The sequence below is a fragment of the Blennius ocellaris genome (genome assembly GCF_963422515.1).
Source record: "Blennius ocellaris genome assembly, chromosome: 3".
NCBI classification, from domain to species: Eukaryota; Metazoa; Chordata; class Actinopteri; order Blenniiformes; family Blenniidae; genus Blennius; species Blennius ocellaris.
The window spans coordinates 12003414-12028324 of record NC_137652.1 but is presented as its reverse complement, the minus strand read 5'-3'; the positions used below and the strand labels follow the sequence as shown (position 1 = coordinate 12028324).

The window sequence follows — 24911 nt, the reverse complement described above, 5'->3', positions numbered from 1 at the left end:
TGACAATAATTTATTAGATCAGATGTTTTATTGTATTCTGCACAACTCGTCAGACAGCATCGCTCTTAGAGGCAAAAAAAAAAGACAAACCAGATGTAAAGTTCTGTTTTGCAGTTTAAAAGACACAAACCACAATTTCATTTCGTGTTCATGTTGAAAACACTTTTTATTGCATGTTTGTCACTGCTTGCAGTTCACTTATCTAACCACAAGATGGAGGTGTTGCTTCATAAACCACAAACTGTTCTAAGAAACGAAATAAAGGTTCAGGTAATATTTTCTCACGGATGTTAAAGTCTGCCCTGGTAATAAAGTAGATAAGTACACCGACTGACAGAATGTGTGGGTTATTATCTTTTTGTTGACATCGCCGGAATGAAAAAAACCCAAAAACATTTAACATTGAATGGTGCTGTGCAAACCTCAACACATGCTTTTCTCTTTTGCCTCACAATTAAACAGGAGCTCATATTTGCAGGGAGAAAATACTTTATGCAAATCATTCTCAGCCTCATATATTGTAGTTTATTCAGTCCATCTGGAGCAGCAACTGGGATTATTGTGCAGGAACTCACCGCAAACTTCTACCAGAAGGATTTACAAGGACTGTAGCTGCTAATTAAGCGAGAACTCACTGCATGTCAAGAAATTACATGTTGTCAAGAATTGTATATATCTGCACTTTTACTTTCCGCGTGACAGTGCTGCGTAAATTGTCAGTTGTGGGTGTCGTTACGCATGTTGTCCGCTAGATGGCGATCGAGCATTGTATAGTGTTCTCCACGCAGCGGTCTGCGTGTTCATGAGAATAAAGAACATCCATGTCAAGTGTCGTTCATATCGGCGCAGTAAGAACTTGTTTCTGCTCAAACAACTTAACACGCATTTTACATGTTCTTTTAATGTTTAGAATGAACGTGATTGGGCATATAATCCAGAGCAATTACAAACTATAGACGTCATCATGTCACCCTGCCATTACATGTTGAAAGCAATCCATTTTAGAAAACTTTTTTTTTTTTTTTTTTTTTTGGGCTGGAAGAACGGCACGAGTCCCTCACGTGGCCAGTTTCCTGTCACCTGCATCAGCCACGTGAATGCTGCACAAAACCCCTGGTGAAATGTTTGCAAAGACAAAGACACTGAATTTTGCTTTAAAAATATTTTTTAAAAATATGGAAACGCCATACGGAAAGGCTCATCCAGGTCCAGAGGAAGCCAGTCTCACTGTGTCAAGTCCCTGTTACTGTGTGAAGTCATAGATTCAAGGGGAGCATTTAGGGGATGTGCAGGAGTGTGTGGCCATGCATTTCAGTGCAGAGGCTTAAGTGCATTTTAAAGAAGAGGCCTTGGTTTTCTCGGTCAGTTGTGAATATCTCAGGAATCAGGTGGATGAGACACTTTTAACATCGTATTGTTATGAGATTTCATCATGTCCTGCTCCCTATTGGGGACTTTAATCACCAAAGAAGAAGACTCGGCATTCCAGGTACTCGTTTTTTCACTCTTAAAAGCTTTCAATAACCATTTTCACACAGCCTGTCTCGAGGGGAACACTTTATTCTTCTCGACTCAGGATTCAGTCCCTCAAACTACTTCACAGGGAGATTAAACAATCCAGATGTTTTTGAAAGCTTTACTCAAAGCGAGAGTAGGACATGTCAGCTTCTCTCGCTTTGGAGGACAAACTCTTCTCCAGTGAATCGTTCAAAGTAAAAAAAAAAAAAAATGCAACTGCTTTAACCCCTAACAGTGGCTGTTTGACGTTTATGGTACTGGACGACTGCAAATGTCATGCTTTAAAAAAAAAAAAAAGTCCATCATAATTTAACTTTGCTGATTTCTTCAGTCACACATTCACATTTTCTTTGGAGGCAATAAATCTGTTTATAGTGTTCATGTGGCAGCTGTGGTGACCGTAACTTGTCTTCATATGAATGAAATACAACCAATTGTGTTTTGTCGGTGATTGAATGATGGGGCGTCAGTGCTGACATTCTGTAATTTAGGTATTTGGGCGAGTGTTTCAGCTGTTTTCACAGCGGATTGTACGCCAGACGCCCTTCCTGATGCCTCCTGAGCAGTTTGGAGGATGAAGGCCTTTCTCGGGGGTCATTGTGGGAACCTTGCCACCACCACTGCCCTCTGTAAATACACCTGCCACCAATCTATCTTCCGGAGAGGCGCTTCCTCACCCTTTTGATGTGTTGAGCAGGACTATCTTCAGTCTTTGAAGGACATTTTCGCCTAATAGAAATCACTCTATTGTATTCTATGCTTAAAAACAAACACAAACTAACCTTGCAGTTATTGCCCAGAATTCGTTGCTTGGGAATCAGCATGTTTTTTTCAGCACAGGACTTCACAATGAATCACATTTGTAAGTGATGTTGGGGGTGGCGTTCTCTGCTCCCTCCCTTCTTCCTATTGTGATGAAGATGTCGGCTGGTAAATTACTCTGCGTTAACTGTGGACATGGAGCGCAACCTTTTAAAGAACTTGACATTTAAGAGACTTTTAATGCATCGCCATTAAAAGTCCCCCCCCACGCCAAAAAAAGCTTGATTGGTTTAATCTGAAAAAGAAAGAGAGAAGGTGGAGAGAAGCTTGACATGCTGAATAAATGCAGTGAGTTTGTTGATGGATCACAGTGTGTGTGAGAGTGCTAGTGAATGTGAGGTATTTCTGTTTTCTTTTCTTTTTTTTTTACACTGATGTGAGGACAAATGACTCAGATACTGTAACTCCAAGGAAGATGTTATGTAGAACAAAAACCTGAGCTGGAGAAAATGAGAGGCAGTGACAATATTTAATAAATCCCAGTATTCAACACTCAAGTGGCTGCATGTTCTGATATGTTGCGGGTTAAAAACATCTCCTCAAGCCTCAAACAACAATCGAAAATGGAAATGGCCAGTAAAATATCTAATGCCCATAAAGAGTGAAACATTTTCCAATAAGTTTAATGGATGAAGTGAAGGATGAAAGACCTGAATGCTGACGTTCATGTCCAGCAGCCGTTCAAACGTGGGAAAAAGGTGCAGATCTGAAGGCGGGCGTTACGTTTCAAACAGATTCGGGGGTGCCGCTTCGCCGACACTCTGTCGTGCACATTTCTTGAAACCCGTGAGAGAAAGATCGGGTCTGCAAACGCTGAGGTCTGTCTTCAACTCTCCTTGTAATGATTTTGGCCAATCGTTGCATGAAGCCATTACAGCTCATTCAGTCAATGCTGGACCAAACAGATGTTTAACACCAATCCAAGCCTTCACTGTCAAAACAACAAGTCAATTCTGCAAATAGACACATGGTCAAGAGCAGGGGTGCTCGATACGTCGATCGCGATCTACCAGTCGATCGCAAAGGTAGTAATAGTAGATTGCATGACATTAGAAAAAAAAAAATAGACGCTGGTGCAATGAAACTAATTTACCTTTCCGAATTACGAGTACAATCGAACGCAGCATCAGATGACGGATGAATTTTTCTGACCTTTAGGTCACCACACATGCACGAACAACGACGCTAAGTGTGGCAAAACTAACAAGCTAGTCAGCGAGTTACCGCAAATTTGAAGCCCCCACAAAAATGAGTGGGGGAGCTGGACCAAGTGAGAAGACGAAAACGTATCACTTTCATGAGGAATGGGAGGTGGACTTTTTTTTCACGATGTCATTTTCGAAGTGCGTTTGTCTCGTCTGCCAGTCGACCATCGCAATACCAAAGAAGGGTCATCAAAGTAAACTCAGATAATTACAAAAAATTTTCATAGTTAATTATGTCGGGTTGCACAATATTGGCTCATACGGTTTTGCAAGGTACATCATTATACATTGTACATATAAAGAATCCTCAATATATTTGAAAATAAATATATGTTTTGCATTTTTGTAGCGGGTAGATCACTTTGACTTGGTCATTTTATAAGTAGCTCGCAGGCTGAAAAAGTGTGGGCACCCCTGGTCAAGAGAGACGCTGACGACTTTGCTCTGTATCTTTAGCTTTGAATCACCTTGAGTGTTTCGGCGTCATCCCAGTTAGACGACAGTGCTTTGTTCCCAGATAGACGATTCCCATTGAGATGACTTGTTATAATAAGTCAATTATTTGTTTAGACACTACAATCGGAATTGGGGAGAAATAGTGTATGAGGACCAGCCTCAGAGAACTGGGCCACAGTAACTGATTACTAACACAGTTTCCATGAAATAACATTGCTATGGACTGAAATAGTTGATTCAATTAACAACAACAATTTTTTGCGCTATTTGACGTCTGTCACACAGAAAGAAGAACATTATTTCAATTCTAATTACACTGAGACTACAGTAGAATTAATAAAGGAGTGTGTCCCAGTATGTCTGCCTTCTTCTATGTGATTATTGTGGAGAAATCCTCTCATACAAGAGATGACAATGATGGTAAAATGTGTTTTTTTTTTTTATAATCAAAAACAACGTTTTTTTGTTGTTGTTAGAATTCATGTAATAGCGATAACGGAGCCAAATGGAGAAAGAAAAATGCTATGAATCAAATCAAATCAAATCAAAACAGAACAGAACAGAACAGAACCACAAGGGACAGGAAGCTTCCAGTTTAAAAGACATTCCCCCTCAGTGCTTCCTGATCAAAGTTCTTCAACAGTCTGTTACTATGAAACGCATCACAAAGTCAACTATTCAATTAAAAAAACCTTTGTTGGCCGCCAGGTCTCTGTGTCTGCCCCTGTGTGTCTCACCTCGCGTTTCCAATGAACCAATGATCTTCTCCCTCTGTGTGCTCCCGTCGTTGGGTTCCACCTGTGTCCACCCCTTCCCAGTGTATTAAAGCCTCCCGTTCTCTGTCGCCTGTGTCGGCTCCTTTCATCAACCTGCCTCGTCCACGTCCCGGTCCCAGCTCCCCGGTGTTACCCGTTTGATTTTGCGTTCCCTACACTTTCATTTGTTTGTTTTTGGTACCACCTGACGAGCCTGCGCTTGGATCCACCTGCAATTCCCTGAAACTATCACAAGTAGAAAGTTGAGTAGCTCTCGACATGTAGCGCGGGCCGAGAGCAACATGGAGCTCTTTAGTTCCTCTGTATTCTTCCTATTAACATTGTTTATTTGCATACCTGATTTCTTTTCAAAAAGACCTAAAATGGTTAAAAAGGCAAAAATTGCACCACAAAAAATTGTTAGGATTGGCTATGAAAAAAAAAAAAAAGTAGCCAAAATATTTGCAACTGTCAAGAATGGAGTAAAAACATGTCAATGATTGAAAAAAAGGCAGACAATGTAAATGGATAATGGATCCAGTGGAGGGAGTTGGCTAAAAAGTCATAAAATGGCTAAAAAACGCTAAAACTGAAAAACGAATCTGAAATTGCAGAGACACAACGTCAAGAATGAACGATTAGCGGAGCTGCATAAAAACCTCCACAAGCTGCGAGATCGTTTAGGATCTTTTGTTTTGTGAACGTCTCTTTTGATGGGAGAGGAGCCAGGTTCTACGGAGATGGAGCAGGCGTCTTTCTTCATATGGGTTTTCTTTTTTTTTACTTTTTTTTTTTCAGTCTGAGACACTTATTTATTTTACGAGTGTGGCTTTGTCTTGGGCTTTAAAGGAATCAAAGATATTCACAGCGAAACTGCCTTCCGTATAGAGCATGACTTGAGTTTTAACCGACCGTTGTGATTCCGTTCGGTTTGGACTTTGTCTGGGAAATTCAAACCGGGAACTTCCCACAGGAAAAGTGGGAGGTCTCAGGGAGCTCCGAGAAGTTCGTCTGACATCAATCAATACACTGACAGTTTTGGTGGGAGTTAATAAATGTTCTCATGCTCAAATTAATTTCATGTCATTTTTGCAATAATCGGCATGAATTATGATATTGATTAGTATTATATAGTAGTACTGGGACTATAAAAATTCACGGTATTTTCTCTTTTATATATTGATTGCCACATGTGAACTGCAGACCACCGCTGTCTGCTTAGAAAAACAAATCTTATCTCCCGAGCTTCATTTGTATCGTCTCCGCACTCTGATAGCAGCGATGAGGCGGCAGCCATATTGATTGTTTGTTAGTTTGTTAGTACATGCTTGTATAAGCTTCCCAACTTGTAATCATTAAGATTCCCAACACATCGCCATACTGCACCACTGTAAAAACTGCCAACCGGACGTGAATGACAAATCTTACAAAACTTTCCTCCTTAAAGGTTGATTCAGAAATTCTATGTTCAGTGTTTAATTTGCGACAAACAAGACCTCTTGGGTTTTGTGTTTCTCAGCCTTGCTCCCGGGGACCTGCTGTCCTGAATGTTTGAGATTATATTCTCCACTCCTGTGCTTCAGATTAAAATGGGGGCCTGTCAGCAGACCCTGCAGAGCTCGATGGAAACCCACTCATTCCACTCAGCGTGATATTACCAATTTCTCGGACCTGCCTATTTCTTCTATGCGTCATTTCTGAGTTCGCATTGGACTCCCGCTGACCTAGCAAGCCGACCTTTGGTTCCTTCTTCTAGGTGTTATCTAATTTGTAGTTTTCTGCCCTTTTCTTCGCTGTACCGGAGTTCTATGATTAGAAAACCATCATCTTCCAAGCATTTTAAAGGCAAAATTTTGGGTGACGTGACAAATATGCTGAGCTTCCATTCAATTCGGTCCGGTTCAGTTTAAATTAATTACATTTTATTTGTATGGCACCAAATACAAAGTCATTTCAAGGCACTTTTACAGGAAAAAAAAAAAAACTCAAAAATTGCACGTGAGCAAGCAGCGGCGGATGGTGGGAAGCAAGAACTCCCTTAAGACGGGAAGAAACGTGCAGAATGAGGCTCAGAGGTGGCGGCTTTCTGCTGGTCGGAGTCCGTGGATAGAAGGAGAGAAAAAAGGTTGGGAGAGATGGACAGATTGTGGGGAGGTATGTAGACCTTGGTTTGGGCAGGAGGTAGGGGTTGGTATGTTTATCAAACCATGGAGCTATCCTCCTCTGTGTTGTCTTTATCTTCAGAGAGACTTAATAGATTCCAGTCACTCACTCCTCGACTTCAGTATGCTGGAAGCACAGGTGGACGTATGAATCCACATTAAGAAAAGATCTTCACTTGTGTTTAATCAACTCCTTTGTTCATTCGAGCGATATCGCTACAACACTATACACTCCGGTTATGTTGAGCCTAAACATTTGAATTTACATGCCAATGGCTGCAGCTGATGCGTCGACATAATTAAGCACCTTTCGTTTTCTCCTTGCTGAGAAAAAGCTCTGCAGTGCAGCAGTAATGTCAGCTCATCAGGGAACATCTGACATACCGATAAAAACCTCACACTCGCGTGCTTTCATTCCTCCCCGAAGCAAAAATAGCCCTAAGGTTGAGGTAATAAGCTACCTGTAAGTTATTCATTGCAAGGACAGCCGACAGAAGAAAACAAGTCAGCATGAGGCTAATAGCATATATGATTAGAAACAGAATTAAATGAGCAGTACTCCGAAAGTGCCGTAAATGTAAAAGTGGATTCAATTACGATAGTGATGCTACTGTGAGAGACAGTATGTATAAAAAAGCATTAAAAAAAAAAAGAGAAAACCTGATGATGAGGTACCAAAGCACAATACTAACATTTTACCTTCAATGCAAAGCCATCCCTTATAGAGACGGAAGCAAGGATCACTCCACCAACGCGCGAGTTGCCCTCGCCAAAGGCGCTAATAAACCCGAAGGGCACTAATGCAAACTCGGTCCACAAGAGAGAAATGCTCCAGGAATGTTGACTTTGACAAGTCGTTAATGAGGCCTCTTTCGTCTGCAGCGTCACAATAATGTGGTCCAACCCAAAAGCAGACTCAGTCAAGTTCAAGAGACTTTATGAACAAAGTGCAGGAGGCAGAGGTAACAGGCAGAGGACAAGGGAATCCAAAACATGCAGGAAAACCTGGGGGGAAATGCGGGACTTGTCGATATAAATAGTGAAGACGGTTTGACATCGGACACACGAGTGAATCTCCTGGAACAGTCCGACTCGCAGAGGAGGGGCAAACAGGAAGGACGAGTGCACCAACCGTACACCGTCAGCATTTGCTGTAAATTTACAGCCAATTTCCAGCAGTAACATACTGTATTCATGTAATACAGTTTTGTACCGTAGTTTGCAATGCATTGTGGGCTGTTCAATGTGAAACAACAGCACACAGGCCGACAACCAGGGCCGCCCATGGCCAAGTGGGGGCCCTAAGCAGGATTTTATTTTGGGGCCCCCCTTCCAATAACATAATAATAATAATAATAATAATAATAATAATAATAATAATAACAATAACAATAACAATAACAATAACAATAATAATAATAATAATAATAATACATTACAATTACTAACGAATCAAATGAACAGCCTCTATCAACACTTATAACACAACACAATAACTTTACAGATGCACACATCTGCATTTTCTGGATGCAAAGTCATCAATGAGCTCATCATATGGCAGCTGCTGTGCCACTTCTGAGTTTATGCTAATCACAGCCAGCCCACTCAACCGTTCTTGCGCCATTGATGAGCGAAGGGTTAGGGTTTCTTTTTTATTTCAACAACATACCCACCTTCAAGTGAAGCAGGAGCCTCTTCTTGTTTGGACTTTTTCTTTCTTTTGCTAGCTCCCGAATCGTATTGACGTTTGGAAGCCATCTCTCTCTCTCTCTACTCTCTACCTGTCAACAACTGCCTGCCGGCCCATCTGACCGCTAATTGGTCAGATGGTGACGCTTCGTGCTTTCAATCATTGCGTCTCTTTTTTTTTCTCTCTCTCTCCTGCCTCGGGCTGACTTGGTGGCGGTGCTCTACGCGCGCCTCTCGGCAAAATGCACGCGCATCCTTTGGCCATTTGCAGAGAATGATGATACATTATTGATCCCGAGGGAAATTCAATTCACTTGCGCAAAATGGGGGCCCCCATGGATCGCGGGGCCCTACGCACAGCACGTGTTCTGCGTGTAGGGAGGGGCGGGCCTGCCGACAACAGTATGTTAATGTGATAAACTACAGCGGAAAAACTACAGCTTTTGTTAAATAGGTTCAGCCACAGCATTGCGGACATGTGCTGCTGCACATGAACAAGAAGTCCTGCTTTTTCTTCAACGTTCGGATTGTGCATCGACAAATAACAAGGCAACTAAAAACGTATTCATACAAATTTAGATTTCTTTCTTCCAAGGAGAATGCAACTAAAATGACATCTGAAATAGAACTGTTGCTCGGCAACTTATCTAGCAAGTTGAGTGTGTGATTTTCACTGTCACAATGACGGCAATATATTGAGGTGTGATTAATTTTTTCCCCTCCTTTTATATGGTTGATTTAACATGCGGCCGTTCCTTTGAAGGAGTGAGTGAGTTCACTTGTGACATTATGCAGTTTTCAAAATAAATCACATTTTGAAATGATAGGGTTTCCACTTTGTTTTTCGAATATGGACTGATTAGAAACTCGGATTTGGAATCTGGAACCTGGGAGTTATTAAGCTTTTTTTTTTTTTTTTTGTAAATATGTGAATATTATTAAAAAAATAACCAATAAAAGTTTATAGAAACAGTTGGGTTTTTTTTGTTGGCACTGCCTGTTTAAATAAACAATTGTGTGATTTATGTCCTTTGTGGACTGGAGATCATGGAGCTGATTGCTGCAATGCATCATGGGAGTTTCTGTTTGTTGTGTTTTAGATGTTAATATTGTGGGTTATATTAGGTTTGTGTTGTATTTTTGTTCCTTCGTGCATGTGGATAGTTAGTTCATCGAGTTTAGTTTGACTTATTAGTTGTGGGTGGGCAAGAAGAGGGTTTTGTGTGGGGTGTGGTCCTGCCATGGCGTTCCCATACTTCTGATCAAGTCAAAATACAAGTCTCTGGCATTGAGCTTGAAACATATGAGATTTTACCCTCCACAGTACACCACGATCTGAATCAGTGATATATGAAAGTGTCCCTGAGCCAATGCACTGCCTGCTTATGATACCGTGCAGCCTGAGGGTGGACCTTTAGTGTAGTCTCTTCTGATACATTTATCTTCACCTGTTGAGTAGTTACTTATGTGAAGTGGCTCTTGTTTAATGCCCCTTTACTAACCAATATACTGACCTGTTGCCAGTTAACTTGATCTGGCCTTTTGTTGCTCCTGTTCCAGCATTTCTGAGAGGAGTTACTGCCGTGAAATTTGAAATGAGCAAATACTTTCCAACAAATGTATCTGTTTTAATATCTCAGAAAGTTGTAAATGATGACATTTCCAAATTAGCAGTACAATTTCATACTAAAAGAAGTTTTTTGTTGCACTTGGTCTGCATCACAAAAAAGTGAATCCATCAGTACCTTTATCGGTAACGAATGACTTAGTAACTCAGCCCAGCTGCGTCATGGTACATTTCAATTAACCAGGACCGTGAACCTGGCGCACTCCACAAGCACGCTTGTGTTCACACCCTTCATATGTTATGTGGCTGCAACTGTCACTGTCGATTGCTTGGGGTCAGGGTGAAACCACCCGCATGATGTGTCGTCGGGCAGAGGAAACATCGCTCCGTTTACCTGTCATTTTCATCTCAACATATCTTTGCTGACGAGAACAAAGTGTTTCACGTCTGCATCACATCTGAAATCATAACAGAATTTGTTCCAGAAGATGGTTTCCGGAATCAAAACGCCTGATCCCCGTTTAGGATTTCATCAAAGATGACTGAGCCAGGGCATTTTGTGAATCACGTTCTGGGGGAGGGGGACATCTGTGTACAGAGGGTCTGATGTGCAGCAAGGCTCTCATCGCTTCAAATGATGGAGGTGACAATAGTCATCTTCATTCTTCTCTTTTGCGAGTGCCGTGCTTTCAGATTGGACCTCCTGTACGCCCTCTGGCCATCGAAAGACGTCTTTGCCCCTTCCTCTGTTTAGTCACACTCAACTGGAAAAGTAGCTGTTTCTCTGAAAAACTGTCGGCATTTGTGAAAGCGACAGGAAGCCACTCCAGAGTGACTGAAGACTCCCATTAAGCTCCACGAAGAAAAGTGAACTGATACTTTGCCATTTTTCATGATGTCCCCGGCTGCAACATACAGCGAAATGTCCTTAAAGAGGCATTCTTTGTTACTTCTTTGCAGCACTCTTTGAATTTGTTTGCACAAATTACTGGTTTGGGGCGGCACGGCGGCACAGTCGTTGGCGTTCTCGCAAATCTTCTGAATGATATGAAACTCGGTCAGCAGCAATGCTTCTCTTCAGGCTTATGCTGTAAATAAGTCTGCAGCATCGCAAGACAAAGGATGTTTGCAACCTTCAATATTTTAAATTCTGATTTACCCACATTTGCAAATGCTTCAAAACTGTGTTATGTCTAAAATAGTATAATGGGCTTTGTATGAATGGCAGTGGTTAAACGTCAAAGTTAAATTTAGCATTTTTGCAAGATAATCCCACTGGCCAGCTTGAACCCGCTGATTTACATTGGGAACTGGTAAATTCCCAGCGTGCAGCGAGGTGCGTGAGAGGAAATCCGGGCAGCGGGGTGAGGTTTTCTCATCTGAAGTGGCTGAAAGGTGCTGCTGCAGTGTGAACAAGCTGCAAGGGTTTGAATGTGTTTATACGTAGACACCTACCACTTAGAAGCCCCATAAGCCTCCCTCACAATCAAACATCTGCTCCAGGATTTGTGTTTCGTGCTCAGATGGATTTTGTCCGATCTAAATGGATGCTGCAAAAACAAAGCAGACCAGCACCAACTAGTCACACACACTTCAGTTGGAAGCGGTATTATTGACAGAACTAATGTTATCCCTCCTGTTGCAGGGAAGAGCCTTTCCTCTCTATTCTCAATACTGTGTTTTTAAAGTAATCAAGGTTTATAGTTTTGATTCTGACTGTTTAAGTCAGAGGCAAAGATCAATGTGGCCAGAGAGGAAAGGAGATTTCAAAGACGGCAAATTGACAATTGCCACACTCTGTGGCTGTGAGCATGAAGAGTTGTTCATCCACATGTCTGCTGATTGGCCGTGAGGATCGGCGCTCTCAACAAGTCCGCAATGTTAAAATATCTCATCTGCCGTAAACACTCCAGTTATTTTTGCACAGACTGGTTGTTTTGTTGACTGGGCTTCAAGGAGCCGCAGTCGAGGGACGAAAGAGCCACAGGTTGCCGACCACTGTCCTCCAGGATTGTTCTGCTAATTCAATTGCTAAAAATAGAAAGAAATCAAGATATTTTGTTTGGGGAGAGCAGATGCCACTTTTCTGTTATTAGTAAGCTTGGTCTGATTCACTTGCAGCTATTCAGTTTTTGTGCTTATTGGAAAAATTTAATTGAAAAACACAACATTTTTAGTTGAACAATAAGATCAACGATGGTGGGGGGGGAAAAATCAACCAAAGGAAAGTTCAAGTATTAATTGCCACAAACTAAAAGATATATCTAAGTTTGGTCATATTGGACTATAATAATTCAGACATTTTTTTTTCCTGTGATAAGTGATGCACGATTAGTCATTTTTGGATCAATCTCAGTCATTGCTGTTCTTCTGTATAAAGCCTTTGGTGAAGGAGGAAGACAGATTGCTCATATGAAAAGAAATGCTATTTTGAAATGCTAAAAAAAAACAACCTGATCAAATGTTTGGAAATCTCTGGACTCGAGTGTCAATTTTAGAGGCAGAAACATACTCCACTTGCTTTTTAAGTGTAAGAAAAAAGCCACAAAATGGCCAAGACATTTCATGCTTCACAAAAAGCTGAAGGGTTTATATAGGTGATTTTAGTGGCATTGAACACACCGTTGTTAGATTTGTGCCTAAAAAGCTGAAAGAACCTCCACAACTTCAAATCATTTCAACCTCTTACTAACTGCCAGTGTGGAGAGACTCTATATTTATATAGTCAATTCTCTATTTGCCGAATGTTGGACTCCATTCATAGGCCCTATGCAGTACAGTAACCTGCCATGCTTATCCAACTTCTCAAATGACAAGAATGATCCTGTGTGCAACAAAAGCAGAACAAAGTCTTTACGAGTCAAAAATGATCTTCAATCTGTCAATCCACGATAGTGATTTATTCAATTCATATGCCGGTGCCGATCCCAGACGAAGATGAGCCAGAGATAAGCTTCTTCTTGGACAAACTGCCGGTCCAACACAGCAATAACAGCAAGCAAAAAAAAGCTAACCCAAACCCTTTTTTATAAACCATGTTCTATATGATTTGTTTTTTTTTTATTAACTCTGAGAAGGATTTGACGAAATGAGTCAGATTTATATTCGATCCTTGTTTGAAACATGAGGTGACACAAGTGTAGCAACAGCTGACCCAGTACACCCCTGTAAATAAACACAAGTCAGTGCTGTTGTCTTCTTCTCCTGAGTAAAGGCCATGAGTTTAGAGCATGATGTTCACACTGGTTATCGTGAAAGAATGAGAGACTGTATCCATGCAGAGCTGAGGAAACTCCAGGCATGTTTTTCATCAATCCAAATACCCAAATATTAGTACAATGGCAATCATCGTTTTGTTTACTCTCTATTACCCTGGTGCAGAAGCTCCACTCCCTTGGACTGAGCCCCACACTGGGGAACTGGATCCTGGACTTCCTGACCAACAGACCACAAACTGTCAGGATCAACGACACCGTCTCCTCCCCCATCATCCTCAGCACCGGCTCACCTCAGGGCTGTGTGCTGAGCCCCCTCCTGTTCACTCTGCTGACATATGACTGCACGGCAATACACCCCAGCTGTCATATAGTGAAGTTTGCGGATGACACAGCAGTAGTGGGACGCATCACAAACAACGATGAGTCCAAATACAGAGAGGAGGTGGAACACCTGATGCAGTGGTGCAGTGGAAACAACCTCTGCATCAACGGGGAAAAGACCAAGGAGATGGTGGTGGACTTCAGGAGGGTCAGGTGCCCCCCCGCTCCCCTGCACATCGGAGGAGCAGCTGTGGAAGTGGTTTCCAGCTACAAGTACCTGGGGGTACACTTGTCCAAGGACCTCACCTGGAGCGCCAACACTTCCCGTCTGGTCAAGAAGGCCCACCAACGCCTCTACTTCCTCAGGAAGTTGCGGAAAGCAGGTCTGGGAGGCTCCGTCCTGAGGAGCTTCTACCACTGTGCGGTGGAGAGCGTCCTCTGCAGCTGCATCACTGTGTGGCATGGCGGATGCACCGCCGCTGAGAGGAAGGCTCTGCAGAGGGTGGTAAAGGCCGCTCAGAGGACTGTCGGGAGCGGCCTCCCCACCACCTCAGACCTCTACACAGCACGATGCAGGGGGAGGGCTCTCCGCATCATGAAGGACTCCACCCACCCAGCACATGGACTGTTTCAGCCCCTCCCCTCAGGAAAGCGGCTGAGGAGCATTAGGAGCAAAACCACCAGGCTCAGGAACAGCTTCTTCCCCGAAGCTGTGAGACTTGTGAACTCGAGCCATGTTCCATAGACTCCCTCATCTTCCTGCACTACAAACACTTCACACTTACATTCTGCTCTTGTATATTTGTATATATTTTACGCTCTATATATTTTATTACTATATATTTTATTACTGGCTCACCGGGACCTGAGTCCAAATTTCGTATCATTCTTTGATATGACAATAAAGAATCCTTGAATCCTTGAATCCTTGAATTTGGAGTCATAATTCTATTAGGTTCAGTTTTAAGAGAATTAGTTTTTATTTAAAAACATTTTTTTGGTCAAAAACATTGTCATGTTTGCATACACAATGTAGAAAATAATCAAATGGATTGACCAAGGGGTTTAGAAGCAAACTCAAAGAAAAGAAAACTACAATAAACATCAACTGAGGATTACAGAGTGCTGTAGTAGAGCTTTGCCCATAAGTGTGAATGTGACTGTGTGAAGAGAACTACGATCAGGCCACTAATTGTATGACCCTGAATGGATAAAGCCGCACAGCAGAGACACATGAGCTGCTCTTTATTTGCAGCATTTATGTAGCACCTTGAGAAAAACATACAAATATAACAAGTAAGAAATGGCAAAGACAAAGTACAAAGAAAGAAAAAGAGAAGAATCAAAATGATGTTCTATAAAAACATAGATTTTTCTTTTAAGAGAGCATTATATTCAGGTCCCTCTCAGGTTCTCTGGAAGTGACTCATAGCTCGATGGCTAAAACCCTTCGTGAAGGTTTTCAATCCGTTTCCTTCAGCTAAGTGAGCACCGTCCCACAATCCACAAGACGTTCCTTTATCATGAATTAAAAGCATTTCCATGACCCGATAGACTCTAACAAGCTGCAAAGACATCTTTTGAATCCATCAGAAACTTCACAAGCCTCAGTTCTCACAAAGCGTGTTTAGATCTTCTGTAAGTAGACAATTTGATCCGACCTATTCTTGTCTCTTTGTGCAACTCAGCCAGAGAAAAGTTCCTTCAATGTCAATCAGAGACACGATGAGCTTATTATGAATCAATAATAGTTACTGAGTGAATGCAAACGGTTCACTGTTCCTTTTTTCCCACGGTAAATGGTCACATAAAATGAATCTCATGTGGATGTGAGTGACAATCACAGCTACAGTAATACTCCGGCTTTTTAAGAGCTTCCCTGTGGCACTCCAGTTAAAAAGTGCTTTTAATGCACTTTTTTTTTTGTAAAGACGTACAGTATAAAAGACAAGCTTAGACATGTTTAATGATTACTTTTTACCCTGAATGTGTTTAAATTCTGGTTGATTTTCACTGGATCTTAAATTTTTTTGTTTCAATCTGAGTTTTCCTGTACTTTTAATGTTTAATCTGCAAACTAGAGGTTTGAAAAAATACAAATTGAAGAAAAAAAAGTGAGTAACATGAAAGAAAAAAACATTTTACATTGGCACATTTTTAATAATGGATGCTATTTAACATAGGTAAACTCTGTTGACTAATTCATTTTCTTTAACAAAGACATTATTCAAGCTGGGCTGCTGAGTGGTTGAGTGGTCAGCAGTCTTGTTCCATTACAACAGTGCAAGAATGGGTTTAGGTCTTGGGGCTGTGTGGAGGTTGCGCGACATCTTTTCTTCTTTTTAACCACAGGTCAAAATCATTTTGTGTATTTGGTGACTCTAAGGTCTTACTTCGCAGTCACTGCAACAGCATTAAATTAAAGATATGTGTGGCTGTACTGCAGGGACTTCTGCAAATTAGCGCTCTGTATTAACTGTGAGAGAGAAAATGCTGCGTGAAAGACTTTTCGTCATCTTCACTTTGCTTTTCCATCACCCAAGGATGACTACATGATCCTGCCACTTGCTTTTTCATTTCACAAGAAAGCCACAAGCACTTTTGAGTTCCATTCTTGTGGCTGTGGGGAGATGGCGAGGCATCTTTCGAACTGAGTTCCAATTTACACTTGCTGAGGGAAAAGAAGTCACATAAACAACTTTGCCTTTGGTTACTCAGATACACTGCTGACGGTTGAAAAGAGAAAAGGTCTGCTTAAGTTGTGCTGTCCGCACGGCTGTATTAGTATTGAACACAATCAATGAAAACCTTTCAGCCAAAACAGTCCTTGGAACAAGAAAAATATTACCTTGAGAAAAGCCATTAAAAAAAAAAATGTCCGTAAGTATTTCCCGACTGAGTTTTTGCTAATCCAAATTAAATTAAGTCACAAATAACTGAAATATTTGTGCCTGCAGTGACCCATGATGGCTGCCTCCATGTTCTGAATGAGCAAAACATTGGTGACACTTTCCAGTAGCAAAGGGATGTGGCTCTGCTGACGGTGAGACGTCCTTGTGAGACGTCTCGGGTCTTTTTTTCTATGGTCACAGAAAAACGCAGTGAGCTTCATCCTGTCAAACAACCAGCAAAAGGCGTTCTCTTCAGTCAATAACCAGGTTCACCAATCAGTGAACCAGGAAAAACAAAACAAAACAATTATTGAGCTGGTGGTGGAAAAGCCATTAAAAAAAAAAGGCCCTGATGAATGGGGTATGACAATTTCATCTGTGTCGTTAGAGTTCCCGTCACTCAACTTGCCCTCTGATCTTCCTGGATGCTGACTATCATCATCAAAAAGGAGTTTTTACAAGCCTCCTAATTCTCTCTATGTAATTGCTTCAGCCAGGGTGATCGTCACTTTTTATAGTTAGACTAAGTGGAAAATGATTAAGTTGTTCTGAGTGATTTATTTAGGATCATCTGATCTCTGTAACGCCACACAAGCATCCAGCTGCTCTCACTTCATGAGCGACCAACACGGCCCACAACCCTGGATAATTACCTCGCGGCAAAAACAAAAATCCCACATTAAAAAAAAAAAGAAAGATGTTTCACAACAGGACAAGATAACTCAATTTGCTAAAACTTTATGACAAACCAAAGGCTTATCAGCGTGTGTGTTGACAGGCGGAAAACTAATATAGTGGTTGTTATTGATCGTCTCTCTTTTCTCACACAAAAATCTCAGCTTGCATTTCCTTCATAGTGGCGGGAATCCCAGGGTGAAATTCATTGTATGTATACATATAAATTGAAATAGGTTAAGATATATTTTTATAAAAGTGCATTTTATTGTGGTAATCTCCATTTGTTGAATGATTCTGTGACACGTTGGATGGTGTAGTCTGATAATCTGGCTTCATTGGATTGGGCTCCACTCACCACTGTAGTGGGAGAAAGTAGCGGCCATCGTCATTCATGTGTATTAAAATTGAGAAACACCGTTCACCGATGTAATTATTTCATCCCATTCCCCAACGCAAACTCTCAAACCACAGGACATTTTAGATAATCATAACAAACAAAAAAAAAACCCAACCAGATTTTTTTTTTATTTGACCTCAAAGTGTTTGAGTGGGAAGGGATGGGAATTACTTTATTCACATTATTTCACGACACACAGAACTTGGCTGTGGATTTTTGTTAATTATGTAACTCTAGATGTTTAATAGTTTGCCAAAAACATTTACAATATGAAATATTATTGTATTGTTTCCCTTCAATAAATTCTCAGCAGCAAAGCTTCTTTGAATGGAGCCTTGATCCGAGGCTATTACTGCTGGCATATTATCCATTCTGAACAAGAAGAAAGAATCGAGAACAAATAGAAAGAAGCGAGTGTAATTATTTAGAAGAAAGGCCGATGATGAAGCCATTAGTTGTCTTTTTTTATTGTCAAACATGTACAGCAATTGAAACATCAATACAGATTTACAGGTATAGAGACAAACTCATCTCCCGGATAAACAAAGAAACCGAATGGCAACGATTTTTGTGTACATGAAGCTGTGATGAATGTCCTATTGCACGAAAAACAACTTGTGTGTCATATTGAAAGACTTCACACCTATGATGGTCTTAAACTGGACACATTGTGGTACTAAAAGCTTCAGTTTGACTGACAAGTTAACCATCTGCACCTGTGAGACAGACAGCATGGCTGTTTATTGATCACTCGGTCGGCACCACACTGACACAGTCTTCCACCATTTCAAAGAGAAAGTGATGTGGGCCGTTACGACGGGCCAGCTCTCCCGCCGTCTCCCCGCCGCTGCTGCGCAGCCGGGGCTTCAGGCGCCGCTGCGACAGGAGCAGCTCCAGCGTGCGCGCCGAGTCCGTCTTTGAGGAGTTCGTGTACGAAGCGGCGAGGTGTAGCGGCGTGAGCCCGCCATTGGTCTGGGCGTTCGGCTTGGCCCCGTGCTGCAGCAGACAACTGGCCACGGCGACGCGGCTCCAGCGGCAGGCGCTGTGCAGCGGCGTCCAGCCGTCGACGGTGCGACGGTTCACCTTGGAGCCGCCGGCGAGCAGAGCGGAGACCACGTCCACGTGTCCGCCGTACGCCGCCCGGTGCAGTGGAGTGTAGCCGTCCTCGTCACAGCAGTGCACCAGCAAGGGATCGACGGTTATCAGACGCAGGACTGTGGTCAGCTGAAAGAAATCCACAGGGATGGTTTACAGAGCGATTCATGAAGCGTTTTATTTTTCTTTACGCCTCTTTTGGACGACATACTGGACAGCACGCATTAGTCTTGGGAGCCATGAATCAACAAACTAATTCTCGTCTTTGGCATTCATTTGATGTCGAGAACATGTTTCCAATGCAAATTAATCAAACAACCATCGGCAACAAGTTGAGAATTTAAACTCAGATAATTAAGAATAATATAAAACACACACACACACACACACACAGAACCACGAGGTGAAAGTCTCACTGTGTTTTGCCCCGAGAGATATTCACATCTATTAGCACGATAACACAGGGAAACATTTGGAGGTTTTCAAACAATCTTATGCCAAGATTATTTTGTTTAAAGTTTTAGAACGTCCCTTTGAGATCAAGATTAACTGCATGTGGCTCCTGGACCGAAATGAGCTTTTTCCAATTTCAATTCTGAAAGTTTATTTTGTTGCATATTTTATCGGTGTCTGCGCCCACATCATCTTGAACACTTTAAGAATGTTGAAGTGCTCTGACAAGTGAAACGACAAGTTAAGAAAAACAACAACATGAATTTTCAAAAGGAATTATGCCAAACAGCGTTAAAGTGTGAGCAGCTATTGTCCAAAAAGAATGAAGGCAGACTCTGTCACTTCCATCCATCAATTGCTCCTTCTATCCATCTATTCATAGGTCCAGTCCTTCATTTTTTCCTTCCTATTCATATGGGACTAATTCAATGTTCGGTACATCACTAATAAGCACTTCGAATTATTGCATGATCCAAATATGACAGTTTCAATCGCTTCCGCTCGACAGAAAAACTCTTTGGAAAACCGTCGAAATCGATGCAACCACCGAAACCATGCAACATTTCATACTGAGCACTATCTTTTTTTTTAAAAGAAAGAAATGTGTAAAAATGAAAAGCCATATCCGTGCTAAAAATGGAAGCCATACCCGTCACTGAATAGCCTGTACTTATGTTAATTGTACAGGATCGGAACACAAACCTGCTCCGAGCATTGGGAAGCTGTGGGCGGCATTTCAGCAGCGTGCAGAGAACATGCACAATAATCATGAACTCATGCAAGCAAGCTGGAAAAAAGAAGACGTTACGAGTTAGGCGATACAAAAAGGCCTGGAGATGCTGTTTCATAAAAGAAAGATGTGATGTACAGAATAAATGTATGACGCTCTTAAATCTATATAATATACAGCTCAGCGCTGGGAATCCTGACAGTACTCTTGCTTTGTGAGACTCGACCTATTAGTCAGACTCCAACTGACTCAACATGTTTATGTGGCTGTGTCTCTGGTTCCACTTTTGTGTTTCTATTCTAACTAGTTTTTGGAACTTGGCCATACAAATGAGCAGCAGTACGGCGTGAGATATGAGATCTGCGGGACTTGAAATCATGGGTTTTCACAGCGAGTTGGCCTCCCTCGAAGCCACCAGCATTGCTGCCCACAGAACAAGATGTTGATGTTGAAGAAAGGAAAACGTGATTCTCCCGTATGAGCGTTCGCTAAAAAGTGGATAAAGTGAGGGAGACGACGCTTTCTACACTCCTGGGGCCTTGAACACAGGCTACGGGCGACATAGTAGTGTCCGTTAGAAAGGGAATTGTGCACAATCTGGGACCTTCAACAGAAACTTGAAACCAGTAACAATGTGCATGACTCCCCTGACTTACGCGGTTGTTTTCTGCCGCCCACAGAAAGAGCTCCTCTCGTTTGTCTTCCAGGGCTTCCTCTTGCTGAAGATACCACTCCTCGCTGCGGTCGCCTTCCTCTAGCTCATCCTCCTCATCCTTGCTTCCAGTCCAGAGGCTGCTGCCCCCTCGTGGGATCAGATGTCCATGCGAGTCGAGAAGTTCAAGCTGGTTGAAATCTTCTGGAAAATCCATCATTTTCTGTTTTTTTTTTTTTTACCAGAATCCAGCAAAAGAGAAAGAGAGGAATTAGGAAAGCTCAGACGAGCCTCACCGCAGAGACATTAGTTCCTGAGCAAAAACAGAAGAACTTAAATGGGTATTAACATTTATCATGAATCGCTTGAGATTCCCCTGTACTCAATTTGGCACAATGCCAAGCTTTCAGAACAAGGCAGATCAATGCATTACATCCAGTGTGAAACAGAAAGTCAAAGCCTCTAAAAAGCTGAACAGTCTGATGAACATCTTTCCTCTGATCATGTCTTACCCTGGTTTTAAAAAGGTTAGACAAAAAAGAAACGTCTACCTTTCATTAGTGTGTTTCTCAACAAAAAAACGTTCAAATATCCATCTAATTGATCCCAGTTTGGAAGAACCACACATTTGGTTGTCGCCGAAAACGAGTATGAGAACAAGTACTGCTGTACGTCTGCTGCAATCGTGCAATTTAAGTTCATTCATCTATATTGGAGAGCCATGGACGAACCCATGGTTACACAATACTTTTTTCTCGTTCCATCACTAATAATAACAATAATAATCCTTTATTCATATGATAAACACACCGCTACACAAACCTTGAACCTTGCGCATGTACAATTTGGAGACGGAGAATCTGGCAGCGCTGATTGTGAGATGGTGAATTGAAGCCAGCATCTCATACATTTATTATCTTCAAACATCAGATATATAGATCCACGTAATCACAAAGAGTCAAGCTGCAGTGGTGTTGATGTGTTTCTGTAGTGGAACATTTACGACTGAATCAGCAGCACCATGTTCGTATGTCATAGTTTCATCTTTAAGTGACACAGAGCGGTGGATAGAACTCATTGATTATCAATTGTGACAAAGTGTGTCACAATGAGTCTAATTTCAGAGTAAGTACATAAACAGTGCGGTAACAGCCGTACGTAAAGCTGCAGCGTCGGGAGTGCACACTGACGGGTTGTCGCCAGTCGCTGGTGATCTCTGTTCTGTTCCAGTTGCTTTTATTAGGATTTATAGCTATAATGTACAAATACACTGAACTGTTTGAACACGGTCACAACTAAAGTGAATCTCTGGAAAACTCTCATGCAAAAAACAAACTGCAATTGAGATGATTTACCAACAGGTTACATGTAAAGTAAAGAAATTATAGATTGCTTATTTTATTTTACACATTCATGATACAGTTTACTATATTTCTACGTTATGGCTGTAAATCCTGATAAAAGCCGCTCGCGGTACAGTGAGGCGCTCTGGAGACAGACGACCTCCTCGTCATCCATCCTTTTTCTTTTATTGGAGATTCCACTACCCTGATCACCAAATAATATCATTTTCCTGACCTCCACCTCTTCCATGACTATTTCGCTCTCAGTAAAATTTCTTTTCTTCGTCTTTTCTGTCAGGATTTAGCGTCAAATGCCGGCGATCAACAGGTTGTTTTGAGATGCAAAAATATTGATGAGGCACTTTGCATTGACTATTTATGGTAGAAAGTGGGCGTGTTGAGGGCGCGAAATGAACTGCGCAACCTTCCAGGTGGATTGTGATCTATAAAAGGGAAGTGCATGCAGATGTGCGTATGCACGGCTTTATTGATCCAAATTTTGATCCAGTCGAGATTAAAAGTGCTTTTAGAAGAAAAGGGTCTGAATGCATGTAATAAACAGATGTTGCTGTCATTTCAGTGATTTTACACTCAGATTCCTATCAAGAATATTTGTCTATAAACAAACATTATATATGAATATATCCAAAAGAGGCCAACGATGCAGAACCTTAAAGACAAAGACAGATTCAGAAACAGCTTTAAATCCTGGGCCATAATCATATAGTTAGGTATTTTATATATATTCATAATGTGGCACACGCACACTTGCAATTTTGTTGGTTTTCACGATGACAATGAAGACTATTCTGATTCTGGTCCAAATCTTTTTATCTTTAAATTTAATCAGAATTAATAAATAGCACAATGGTATAAAATCCACAATTCCAGTGGCGTTCTCATAGACAGTGGCCTGAAATGAAGACAGACACAATTCCAACAGGTTTACAAATAAATGGACATATATCAAACTAGAAGCATGGTCCTCGCCTGCCTGCGTTTTACAATAAGGTTCACAAAAACATGGAAAAATACATTAGAGTGTGTTTTGGATAGGCAGTTTCAAACGATGACTGGGAACTGAATACAATTGGAATCAACATCTTGTTCATGAATATTTCATAATACATGAAAGTACATTTGACAGCTTAATTTCATTACTCTTAAAAATGATATGTCAACTTGCACTGTACTTTAGCAGTTTTACAGTTGGATGTCATCCCCTGTTTGGATATCACTGCAACCCTCCCAAAACAACAACAAAAACAACAACCAAGCATAAAACAGGAATTTGCTTGCCTTTGGAAATCCTGAGCTATTTCTTTTGATAAAGTATTCATTGACGTGAAGGTAAAACAGTGATTCCAGTGAAAAACGAAGAATTTTTTTTAAAAAACGAGGTTAGTTGTTTATTTTCGAGATCAACTTCAATGAAATGTTATGTGACAACACGTCCAAAACATTGAACTCATTCTTGTACCTGTAACTTACCCATGGAAACTCGGAGGAGTGTTGCAAACGTGTCAAAACAGTACAATAAATTGACATTTTCTCGCAACAGTTGCAGAACAAACGTCCAGATCAACGTGGTATTTATTTATTATTACTTTTTTAACCCACCTGAACAAAAACATACCTGGAAATGTGAGTTTGCTTACAGTGGCAGTAGAAGACTGTTTGAGCTGCTGGTCCAGGCGCGTAAACAAAACCTGCGGTCGATCGAAGCACCTGCGTGCGTTTCTCCTCCGTTGCAACTGTCACGGTCACATTTTCAGCAACATTTCTCGACATAAAATATCAGCTCTCGCCCTCAAGCGAATTAAAAAGCCAGTAATTTTAAAATAACAGAAAGAAAATGGAAACATCAAAACCTCGCAGTTCAACCCAGTTTGAGGTGTAACATGGGACATGTAGTTATTCACGATGTTATCGTCCCGGCGGAGGCCTGTTGAAGACTTCACTACCCACAATGCCTTGCTTTCTGTCTTCATCGTGGATCAAATTTGAGCAGAGAACCCGTGGCTCCCGTTTACTTCTGCCCCCCAGCCACCGTTTCTGCGTTTAAATAATCAAACTTGGAGATACCGCTGACTCATAAAAACATGATATACAAATCACCTCTTTTTGTTTGTTTGTTTGTTTTTGAAAAGGGGGGGGGGGGGGTAGACGAATAGAAACCTGTCTTGCTTCCTACATCTCTCTTTGACAGAACTCTGTCTGGCTTAAATTACAACAGAATCAATTAAAAATTACTTAAAATTGTATACATTAATAGAAAACGATTGAAAGCAGAAGATTTAGTGCAATGAAAAAAGGGCTAACAGAAAGAGCAGGCAGTACAAATAAATAAATAGTGCAACAACAGACTGCAACTACATCTCTGGGTAAATAAATAGCAGTACCAGGAAAAATCTGATATTAAAACCATGAGTCAGATATAAAAACAAGAATGAATGAAGGTCAAAGGTTAAATATGCATCAGCAGGAGCAGGAGGCAAGGATAAGCAGAGTTCTTGGCAAAACCGGTTGTAATTTGCATGTTTAGATGATAGTTTGAAAATCGGAAAGCCGTATTCACAAAAAGTACGCGTCCCGTATTGAGTTGAAAAGGGACTAACTTTGTCCCGTATTACCATGAAAATCAAAAATAGTCTGTAAAATGTCAATCCAATTTATGACAAACAGGACCTGCGTCGGCTTCTTTGTCCAGCCATTGCCAGAGCTTATTAATATTGCATGCCCAATAGGACTGTATACAGTTAGGTAGTGCAAGACTGCCCAGCTTTTTAGGAAGTTATAGAATAGTTTTTTTTTGATGTGTCTGGTTCAACCGCTGTACCAACTGTGTGACCCAAAGCTTTATTATAAATGTGTATATTTATTTATTTTTGTAGACTGCTCAGTTTTATTTGACCTTTGTGTGTGGACAAGCCCTCCAAATCTGAAAGCTGCAATCTTG

At 41.3% G+C, this 24911-nt stretch overlaps 1 protein-coding gene across 3 annotated transcripts; it reads right to left on the bottom strand.

Annotated features, from left to right (window-relative positions):
• Positions 1-18155: 18155 nt before the first annotated feature.
• On the bottom strand, positions 18156-23784 carry ankrd49 (ankyrin repeat domain 49). 3 transcript variants are annotated; one of them, XM_080521111.1, is made up of 3 exons: positions 23573-23784; positions 20614-20832; positions 18156-18903 (listed from the first exon to the last, which is right to left on the bottom strand). In XM_080521111.1, exons 1-3 carry the CDS (start codon positions 23741-23743, stop codon positions 18427-18429), a joined length of 867 nt encoding a protein of 288 aa, XP_080377237.1. In that variant the 5' UTR covers positions 23744-23784; the 3' UTR covers positions 18156-18426. The 3 variants fall into 3 exon arrangements, with proteins under 3 accessions (XP_080377237.1, XP_080377238.1, XP_080377239.1); XM_080521112.1 differs by having other exon boundaries at positions 23589-23784; XM_080521113.1 differs by having other exon boundaries at positions 23611-23784.
• Positions 23785-24911: the final 1127 nt, after the last annotated feature.

Bases quoted from the DNA above. Each gene is read 5' to 3' on its own strand.
- ankrd49 (XM_080521111.1), bottom strand. From the start codon at position 23,743: ATGTCGAGAAATGTTGCTGAAAATGTGACCGTGACAGTTGCAACGGAG. The intron at 20,833-23,572 runs GTGGGTTAAAAA...AAAAAAAAACAG, and splicing joins CCAGGTATGTTTTTGTTCAG to AAAATGATGGATTTTCCAGA. The intron at 18,904-20,613 runs GTAAGTCAGGGG...GATTTCTTTCAG, and splicing joins GGGCGGCAGAAAACAACCGC to CTGACCACAGTCCTGCGTCT.